At 36.3% G+C, this 10,435-nt stretch overlaps 1 protein-coding gene and 1 long non-coding RNA gene across 8 annotated transcripts; both read left to right on the forward strand.

The window, feature by feature from the left end:
- Nucleotides 1-974: 974 nt before the first annotated feature.
- Nucleotides 975-2,701, forward strand: LOC112179976. 5 transcript variants are annotated; one of them, XR_002928011.2, is made up of 4 exons: nucleotides 975-1,599; nucleotides 1,839-2,049; nucleotides 2,351-2,430; nucleotides 2,543-2,701. It is a non-coding gene; the product is annotated as an uncharacterized LOC112179976 (long non-coding RNA). The 5 variants fall into 5 exon arrangements; XR_005809091.1 differs by having other exon boundaries at nucleotides 2,351-2,425; XR_002928015.2 differs by having other exon boundaries at nucleotides 2,354-2,430.
- A 1,606-nt stretch (nucleotides 2,702-4,307) lies between these two features.
- LOC112179966 (G-type lectin S-receptor-like serine/threonine-protein kinase At1g61500) lies at nucleotides 4,308-8,875 on the forward strand. Of its 3 annotated transcripts, none has more exons than XR_005809088.1 (7): nucleotides 4,308-6,256; nucleotides 6,348-6,455; nucleotides 6,707-6,864; nucleotides 6,958-7,168; nucleotides 7,781-7,881; nucleotides 8,088-8,238; nucleotides 8,330-8,470. XR_005809088.1 is itself a non-coding variant. In XM_024318450.2 (7 exons), the coding sequence occupies exons 1-7, from the start codon at nucleotides 4,750-4,752 to the stop codon at nucleotides 8,630-8,632; spliced, it is 2,676 nt and encodes an 891-aa protein (XP_024174218.1). In that variant the 5' UTR covers nucleotides 4,308-4,749; the 3' UTR covers nucleotides 8,633-8,875. The 3 variants fall into 3 exon arrangements, 2 of the variants coding, with proteins under 2 accessions (XP_024174218.1, XP_040373421.1); XM_024318450.2 differs by having other exon boundaries at nucleotides 7,781-8,018; nucleotides 8,330-8,875; XM_040517487.1 differs by lacking the exon at nucleotides 8,330-8,470 and having other exon boundaries at nucleotides 8,088-8,275.
- Nucleotides 8,876-10,435: the final 1,560 nt, after the last annotated feature.

The raw sequence follows: 10,435 nt of genomic DNA on the forward strand, positions 1-10,435 counted from the left end.
TCTATCGGAACTTTAAAAAAAGGAGATATCAAAAATATCGAGGATATCCGGGAAAATATATCTTTTTTGAAAGAGTCAATTTATTTGAATTACATATAAATACATATGAATATCAACTTTATCTACATCTAAAAAGAGACTCTCAGTGGTTAAAAAGTCACTCGTTGGTCTACGAAAGTGCAATAATCAGACTAAGATATATAACCCATATAGTACGAATTGTAGTGATCGATGAACATGATAGTTATAGATCTCTTTAGAGCTGCCGACTGTTTCCCCTATAAAGGGATAATAAGGATGAATCCATATATGATTCCTTCTGCAAAGTCACTTGGCCTCATTTGAATAATTGAATCTTTATCTTCTTTGTATTGTTCAACTACATACTACAGTACACAGTACCAAATGATTCATATATATTTTTTTTTTTTACTTTGTCAAGGGGAACCCAAAGGCTTCCTAGGCCCAAGATAAACTCCTTCGGTGCATGTGAAATGCTTCAACTGTGCATTGCAGCATACTGTATAGCCACTTTAACAGCTTCGAGGTTCGAACCTAGGTTGGGGAGCACACCTAACTAGGCAAGAACCACTAGTGTGAGCCCCGGAAAAATGTATCAAGCTTAATGGAGATCGTATGCGAAATTATTCAACGATCTTGATAAATGTCAAGATGCTCGAGGAAATTTTCAGAAATTTTCATAAACTGAAATCCTTAATTTAGGAGTTGGATGATAAAGTACACCACACGACGAGTTCGTGGGAATTTTCGGGGAATTTTGCGGACACCCGAAGTGTTTATAATGAATTTCTGAAATTTAGAAATTATGGAGATTTCATTTAAATAAAAAGAAACTATTGTGGTGAAATCCAGCCGTCGATCATCCACCGCTTCATCCCAGCCATCCATAACCCCACCGATTGATCACAACCATCAGATATTAAGAAGAGGTGGCTTATTTTGTTGCTGGACCGGATCAGAATGATCTAGGAGGCACGAGAGAGAGAGAGAGAGCGAATCAGCGAGAGCTGGGAGCTCTCCGACCCGGAAACGCGTCGCCGAACCGAGGGAGAACCCGACCAGAACGCCTTCCTCCGGCCACTACACAGCGGCAGACCACCAGAAATAGATTTGTCTCGTCGTCGCCGTCATGCCTGTGGTCTTCGATCGCCCATACACCGAACAATGAGGGAGAATCGACGATGAGAAGCAGCGCCTGCTCTAGCGGTTCTGTGGTGCTTTCCGGCGACTCCGGACACCATCTGAGCTGTATTTGGTATGAAACCTCACCTCCTCGTCATGCTCTACACCCCAGCATACTTAGTTTTTGAGTTCGAGTCGGTTCTGATAAAATTGTGTTTTGGGGTGTTGTCGGATTTCATTGCGATTCCGGTTTCCGGCGACGGTCGGAGTCTGATTCATCTCGGATAGAAAATCTGAAGTTTGGACTCGGAAGGGTGGTCATTCGAGCTTAATCTGCAGTGTCGGGCTGAGTTGATCAACTCGAAATTGATTAAGCTGGTTCCGGCTTGCTGTGTTCGTCCGCCAGGGAGCAGACCTGCAATATGGGTTCCGTTCTTCATCTACTTTGATCACAAGGTTAGTTGGAATTTGTTTTAAGGGTTCTGCGAATTTACCTATGTAGTTTGCTGTTTGCGGCTGGAATTGATTGCATGCTTACCGTGAAATCATGTTTGAGGGAGGTGAATTTGGTTTGTTGTGAATTCAAAAGGAATTGGGATCAGTTTTTTTCTCAAAATGCTATAATGGTTAATTTTGGAAGTCTGTAAAAGTTACCGTCGCTATAATACATATTGAAACGCTATTATTATATGCAGGAAGGTGGCGGGTCATTAAAAAAGACGCGGGGATTTAAAATTTTCTCCTCGTAAAAGGGAAAACGTGATAAAAGATTAGAAGTCGTGCCCAAAATTAACAAGATAAATAGATAGAAGTGTTGGCCGGCCAGAATGAAAACGCAGACTCCATCTCCTCGTCCTATCTATAACTCTATTGTTCTCTGTGGTAGTAGAGCTTTATTCTCTATCGGTAAGGATCTCTTATCCTCTTCTTTAGTCTTTATGATTCTCCTATTTCTTGGAAATTTGACTTAGGGTTTAGAGAAATCTAAATTGGGGACTTTTTTATTTTGTTATGAATTGTTTTCAGATTGAATCAGAATTCTTTTATGTAAACTTTCAATCTCAAATACAGCCCCGAAACGGGAATATGAATTTTTCTGATAAGGCATTGGATTGACTATATACGTATCTATGTTTTTCATATTTATATCATATCTGCCGGATTGCTTACGGGGTTGAGGTACTTTGATGACAACATCAATACTCAGTAGGTTGGTGAAAGAGTATTGGCGTTGATCCAGAACATCTTTTTGGGAATAAGCAGAGCATCTCAATGCTTCCAAGTAAGGTATTGCAAAATTTAGCAGTTCAAACAACTTGGACTGGTTATTGTTTTTTGTCTTATTAGATCTCTTGTTTGTTTTTCTTTACTATTGAATTTCATTAGTTATTGATTGTAGGAATAGGGTGGAGATGTTATACAGTGAAGTCTGGCATTAGTATCATCCCTGAAACCATCGATATCTGGACTTTGCCTTATTATTTTTCTTTACAAGATCTTCAAAAGAAAAAAAAAAAAAAAAAAAGGACCAAGATTCACTTTAGTACTTTGTTATCACTGAACGTTGTATACAAATCTGAAATGAGTTTAATTGTTCTGTTTTTTTTTTTTTTTTCCTCTTTATTTGGTCTACTGCAGATTAAGAGTGGAAGTTAGTTTGTTCTGTTTGGTTCAACTCCGAAAAGAAAATAATCAGGTATATATTCTCTTTATTTATTTTTTTCTTTTATTTTTGTTTACCTATTTTCATTTCTTCTTAGGTTCTGTTAAATCTCATTGTGCACACTTTGCATAACTTTTTGGTATAGTTAATTTGTGGGTTGCACAGTATTAGAGTTTTAATATCAACATCTGGTTCATGCTCTTTAGTTTGAAGAATATATCCATATGGTTCAATATCTTAAATGGTCAGAGTAGGTTAAATACATCTTAGTATTATGATTTGCATTCATAAATTGAAGTTGATGGTATGCTAACACAACTAGTGAATGATAGAATTCTAGCTTTGGTACACTCTTGATGACTGACATAAGCCTTATCACTATTAATTGTTATGTCATACATTATTGCAAGATGGAATGAATAAATACTTCAAAAAGCTCTAAATTCGTGTACTCTCTCTTGGCTCAAAGAATTCTGTTCAGTAATATAACAAATTTGGTTGTTTTGTTCTTTGGCCTCACAATCTGTTAAGGAAATGTTTGTTTGTTTGTTTTTTTTTTTTTTTTGTCCTTCTTATCATGATCTTGAGTTTGGTTTTAATTTGTTTTTCCTGGTATTTATTTTTTACTTTTTGGCATGTCCAGTTATGTTTGGTTTTGTTCTTGAGTTCTCGTTATAATGCATTTAGTGCTCTCACTCTTTTTTATATGTGAATTGTTTAATGTGTTGCAATTGGGGCTTTGTTTTGCTTTGTTGCCATGTAATTCTAATTCCCTAAAGGTATGGTCTGATGGCAGAGGAATATATATTTAGTAATTTGTCTTGTTGAGAAATGATTAATGTAGTAACATTACATGCTAACGGAGGTTGTTTTTCGAATCAGCTAATAGGCCAAGACTTCTTCATATTTAACCATCACTCATAGGTAAGAGTATCACACATTCAACTTTAATAAAGTATATAATATGTCTAAAAATTCATGTATCTGCTTAGTATGTTTTAGTTTATTATATATATGTTTGTATGAAATTTCATATTAACTTTATGTTTTGGCAGTTCAGTTCAATTCAGAGATACACTGCAAGTTTTGGAAGCTGCTTTCGACGAATAGATTAGTTTTGTTATTAAGACTTTCCGAGTAGGATTTGTCATCAGTGTACAAGGGCAAACGAACTTGATGGCTGAGACAATGTAGTACGTAATTGTCTAATTTTATGAATGTTAATTACATTGTATTTTGAAAGTCCATATACTTTTCATGTCTTATTATTGCGTTTAGAAAGTGTTGTGCCAATTTTCAGTTGCTACAACACAGGACAGCACCATTGAAATGCTATTAAATATATGTAATTGAGTTTTCTAAAAGCTGCAGTATGTGTATTAAGAGCATTTAATAAACGCTATATATTGTTCAATAATAGCATTTCTGAATCACTATTGAATCGTATACAATATCATTTACAAAAACACTATGGATGCTAGACTTTTCATAGCGTTTGAAGAAACGCTATGAAGAACCCGAGTCTATTATGGCTGGGGCAGACATAGCGTTTACTAAAATGCTATGGTGGTAGGATACCATTGTGTTTTTCAAATGCTATCAATAGAAGTTTATGGTGTAGTGATGGTAACCCCTAAGATATATCGATCCCTCGAAAAAAGGATATATTAGAAATTTCGCAGATATTTCAATCTTTAGTCTTAGCTGGCTTCCTATGTATATAGTTGCAATTCTTATTGTTTTTTGTGGTCTAGAAAAAAATCTCGATAAGCATTCCTATGTATATAGTTGCAATAATTGCATTTTTGTGGTCTAGAAAAATACTCTCAACTTGATGCTTATCGAGGGCTATTGTCGTAAGTCTTGGGCAATGCATTATTGAGTCATATGATCTCCTATAAGGAGCTTAGGTCCTCAAATTAGTCTGCCATGACTTTGAAAGCATGGCACAACTATCATTGGACTTTCTAAATTACCGGGTCTATACGCTTAGTTGTATGTGGCCTAGATTCTTCTCCACTTTCAGTAGCAGAGCTATCCTTGTGAAACAGAAAATAATTAAAATTGTTCTTCTGGGAAATGTACCTATTGGGGTAGGGATGCTACTGGGTAGTGTTACTTCTTTTTTCTCATTCATCTTCAGTTTGCTTCCATCACAGTATGGCGCTGAAGTATATAACATAACCCCTTCACACCCATTATCCGAGGGACAAACTCTAGTCTCTCCTGGCCTAATATTCGAATTGGGCTTCTTCAGTCCTAATAGTTCTGGTAACAAGTATGTGGGGATATGGCACAAGGATATATTTCCACGTAAAGTGGTATGGGTGGCTAACAGAGATCAGCCTCTTGCTCTTATAGACACCTTGGCTAGTTTGAGAATTAGCAGCAATGGGAGTCTGGAGCTTGTAGATGGGAAGCAAAATTCTGTGTGGTCAACCAATGTTACTATACAGGTGTCATCATCTAATACTAGTTTAGTTGCTGCAGTTCTTTCAGATGATGGAAACTTTGTTGTCAAAGATGTTATCGGAGCTAGTGAATATGGTAGAGCTTTCATATGGCAGAGCTTTCATCATCCTGGTGACACTATGCTACCAACCATGGTGTTGGGATACTTCAGCAAATATGGAGACGGCCTTTTTTTGACTGCCTGGAAGAGTGAGAGTGATCCATCTAGTGGGATATATACAGCTGAAGGCGGACGGCGAACAGATATGCCAGCACAAGTGATCATTTGGATTAATCGGTCAATTCCCTTCTGGAGAAGTGGACCATGGGATAAATCAAAGTTCATCGGCTTCCCAGATATGGATGATCGATATCTTAGTGGATTTAAACTAGATGAAAATGCAGAACAGGGAACAAAGTATTTCTCTTATAACTTACCTGAGAAAATTCTCGCATATGCAGACGTCTCTTCACAGGGAAAGCTGAAGCTTATGAGTTCAGAAAATGGTAGGAACTGGTCACTCTACTGCGAGGGACAAACGAATCGATGTGACATCTATGGAGCATGTGGGCCTTATGGGGTTTGCAGCATCTCTGAATCTCCAATCTGCAAGTGTTTGAAAGGGTTTGTACCAAAGTCACACCAAGAATGGAGCAAAGGAGACTGGACTGGTGGATGTGTAAGAAAAACCGAATTGTTCTGTGAGAGAAAAAAAAAAAAGTCAGTACCATTGCAAGGAAAACAAGATGATAACGATGATGGGTTTTGGAAGATCATACGGGCGAAAGTACCAGATTATCATCAGTTTATTACATCTTTGGATCTTCAAGACAAGTTCAGTGACTGCAAGATACAGTGCTTAAATAATTGTTCATGCCTGGCTTTTGCACTTGTTAATAATATTGGGTGTTTGATCTGGTCCAAAGACCTTATTGATATACAGAAATTTTCCAAGGGGGGAGTTGATATTTATATTCGCCTAGCACGCAGAGAACTAGGTATATGATAACAATGCTTGCAAGCTGTAGGTAGCAATATCTTATCTTTTTCTTATGTTAATTTCTTCTCGTATTGTAAATTCATTTGCAGGTGACGGAAAGCCGATTAAGTTGATTGCCAGCCTTACAGCTATTGGTTTAACGATTATCTTGGTTGCCACAGTGTTCGGTTTGCACAGGTTGCGAGCTAACCAAAAGGGTAAGAGAATGAGATAGAGGAAACCAATTATTCTGATGCATCAACATATTTATCATTATCTCTCTCTGAACTTCTGAAATCTGAAGTACTAGACTACTAATCAAATCAGTATAACTTCCCTTCAGAACCGTATATATAAGAGCATGTATAGTTATATGCTGGTTGATATCCATACCTTTTGTTGTTTTATTCTGACTTGGTGTTTGACATTTATACTTGCAAATTAACAAAACTTGTCTTTGAATGAACAGAGTCGATTCCAACTTCTAGGGACACTCTTCGAAAATATATTGGAAAACATGATCCATCAGAGCTATTGATCTATGATTTTGATACCATATTAACTGCTACAGACAATTTCAACATTACAAACAAACTTGGGCAAGGAGGCTTTGGTCCTGTTTATAAGGTACTTACTTGTTTACTTGAGAGTAATATAGCATTGTAACAAGTAGAAGAATACAAACATGAACACCATGATCAACTTGGGGACCTCATATAGGGTATGCTACAAGATGGGAAGGAAGTAGCTGTAAAAAGACTATCTAGTAGCTCAGGACAAGGCATTGAAGAGTTCAAGAATGAGATGCTGTTGATCTCCAATCTTCAACATAAAAATCTTGTTAGGATCATGGGTTGCTGCATTAAAGAGGATGAGAAGTTACTGATTTACGAGTTCATGCCAAACAAAAGCTTGGATACTTTTCTATTTGGTTAGTTTTATTAGTGTTTTATGTTCAATTGCAGTGCAAAACTCATCTTCACCAATCTTCTTATTTCAATGAAAGTATCTTTGCTGTTTGTAAATGTCGAACTTGGGGCAACCATGAAAACTTTCTCTGGAAAGTAAGATCTCACCTATTTGTTCTTATTTAACAAGAAAAATATCAGAAAGTCTGAAGAATTCAACCTTAGCATAATTTGAGCTTTGGAATCACAAATACATACTAACATAAAGCTATTAATGCAGCAGTCACATGAAATAAATTACCCAAGAGACAAATAATCTATTATTGATTACTTTCAGATATTAGATGATATTGAATATATCTTCTAAATATAATGCAGAGAACTATTACATATTGAATGTGTCTGTACAATATAATATGTGTTCAGTTCAGATCTATATGATGATGCACTTACTACTACTTTCATACAACTGTGTCTGCATTTCCCAGCAATTAAAGAAGGTTAGAAATCTGGTTTAAACCAAGTTTTGAAATGGTAGCAGTCTCATGATATTTCATTGTAATGTGCATGGAAGTCATGATTTATGAAAAACCATTACTGATTACACTAACTAGGTGCATTGATTATTTGATCAGATATGAGAAAGAAAGCAGTGCTTGATTGGGCAACACGCTTTAATATTATTCAGGGTGTTGCTAGAGGGCTTCTTTATCTCCATCATGATTCCTATGTGAAGGTAATACATAGAGATCTGAAAGTCAGCAACATTCTCCTGGATGAAAAAATGAATCCAAAAATTTCAGACTTTGGATTGGCACGCATAATTGAAGGAACACAAAATCTAGAAAATACTCAGAAAGTTGTGGGAACACGGTAATAAATATTTTCTTCCTAATCTCCAACATGATCAATTGGTCACCTACTAATTAGTTTGCTATGCAGTGGCTATATGTCTCCGGAGTATGCCATGGGGGGTATGTTTTCTGAAAAATCCGATGTCTACAGTTTCGGGGTCATAGTCTTGGAGATTATTAGCAGCAAGAAGAATACCAGCTTCTCTTTATATGACCAACATCTTAGTTTTCTAGCCTATGTAAGTTCATACTCTAATTTCCGATGTAAAATGTGCACTCATGAGTTAGCACTTTCTTATAGCTTAAACCATATACATTAACTTTTTTCAGGCATGGAACTTGTGGAATGAAGGTAGGGGGTTGGAGTTGGTAGATGAAATATTAGGAGATTTATATTCCTCATCGGAAGTATTGAAATGCCTGCATATCGGGCTTCTATGTGTACAAGACAATGCTGTGGATAGGCCAACCATGGCAGATATAGCTTTGATGTTAAGTAGTGAGAAAGATGGTCCACAACCTAAGCTACCTGTATTCACTATCCAAAACTCAGCTTATCATCCTCAACCATACTTTGAGAATACTAATTCCTCCAAAAATGAAGCTAGCATTACAATGATTGAAGGACGATAAGGGATAGCAAATTGTTACATCACAATGCAATGCTTTTTGGTCATTCACAAGGGTTCTTATACATATTGAAGGTTTTCTTTTTGGTGTACATGTAGAAAACAATCTGTTTCTCTTGTGGTAGGTAGTATATGAAGGTCTTTTCATAAAGAAGATGCACCTTCATTGATGTGTATACACTTTGTATTGACAACTTTGTATATATAAAAGTTAAGTCTCCACCACCTATTCATCGAAAGAATTTCAACATTTGAAGTTAGTTCCTCTGGATTGATAATGACAAAACTTGATATGCATTATTGAGTCATTTCGACAGCTTAGCTCTTGAGGTATCACTGCACCACTTGTCCATACTCCATACCGTGAATTCTGCTTCTTGGGATGAAAAACTTGATATACTTGTTCAGTCATTTTGGATAGCTTAAATTTTGGGTATCACTACACCACGTGTCCATACTCCATACCCTCCTATAGCTTAACATTTCTTTTAAGTTATTTCATGTAATTTATAAATATGTTTAACCTATTTTTTCTTCATTCAATAAATAATATAAATTCAAATCTAGTTAAAATAGAGAGAACTGATGTTGATGTATTTTTAAAGTGGCTAGGCAAAATGATTTTTAGATAGTTTGGCTAAAATTTAACTAAACAATGAATAGCATTGCTAAAAATGCTCTAAGATAATTAAGTATCATGTCTTGTGTATTACTCCTTCAAAGAGCCAAAATAACTCTTGCGTTATTGGTGACGAAAAATTCCAAAGAGGATTTTGACTCACCAATGAATGCGGACTGGAGCGGGAGTTGAGCAGGAACAATGGAGAAGCTTCCTTTGAGCGTTGACTTGGAGTTTGACCGTCAGCTGAGTGAGGAGGGGAGGGTACCTGTAAAAAACTCTGATGCCCGAGTCAGTATGTTTCTTAATCGAGTGAAGTAGAATAAGTAATGGGATTGTTTACCAGTACATCAAGCCTCCTTTATATAGGCGATGACTTACTTGGGGACAAGCCACCATTATCTCCACTTTTATGGCCGCATTTGCTCACACACTTATGATGATAATCTGCATTAACGGCGGTTAATCATGGCACATTTACAACGGTCATTCATCGCGCATTCATAATCGTAATTATTGTGCGTAGTTATTATCGTCGTTAAGGCAGTAATATTCACCACTTTCATGACCAATATTTATCGTCATACTAACTATGGAGTTAATTGCCTTAATTGTGGGTCTAGTAGTAGTTGACCACCCCCACATGCATCATATGTGATGTAACCAAAATTATACTCCTTTCTTAAAATTGATAAATGTGTTACCACGTAATTGGATGATCGGATCATCTCAATGTTCATGTGGCCGCTACAAAGACCTATTTTTATCTTAGTGAGACAATTTAATGTGAATTTTGCTTCTTGATAGATATAGTTGAACGAGATCTGTTCAAAAGTACGAGAAAACCTAACGATGTCTTCACTCATCGGTGAATTTTTTAGTCTTCAAGGAATGGTATACTTGTCAATGACACATGTGATGGGGAGGTACGAATCTTTTCCCACTTAGATTGGTTTGATAACCTTGATTAATAGCTTGAACAAGACCTTAATGTACATATTATTTTACGTTGAGGTTTCATTTGGTTAGCAAAAAGGAAAGCACTTCCTTTACATTTCCTAAGTGATGGGAATTAAGATTTTGATAAACTTTTCTATTCTAGTATCTAGTAAGATTGGCGAAGTTGTCAAGAAAGTTGTTAGGAAACTCGTAAATAATGCAAGAATATAATGGAAAATGAGTGATGCA

This window comes from Rosa chinensis, chromosome 1, assembly GCF_002994745.2.
Source record: "Rosa chinensis cultivar Old Blush chromosome 1, RchiOBHm-V2, whole genome shotgun sequence".
NCBI lineage: Eukaryota > Viridiplantae > Streptophyta > Magnoliopsida > Rosales > Rosaceae > Rosa > Rosa chinensis.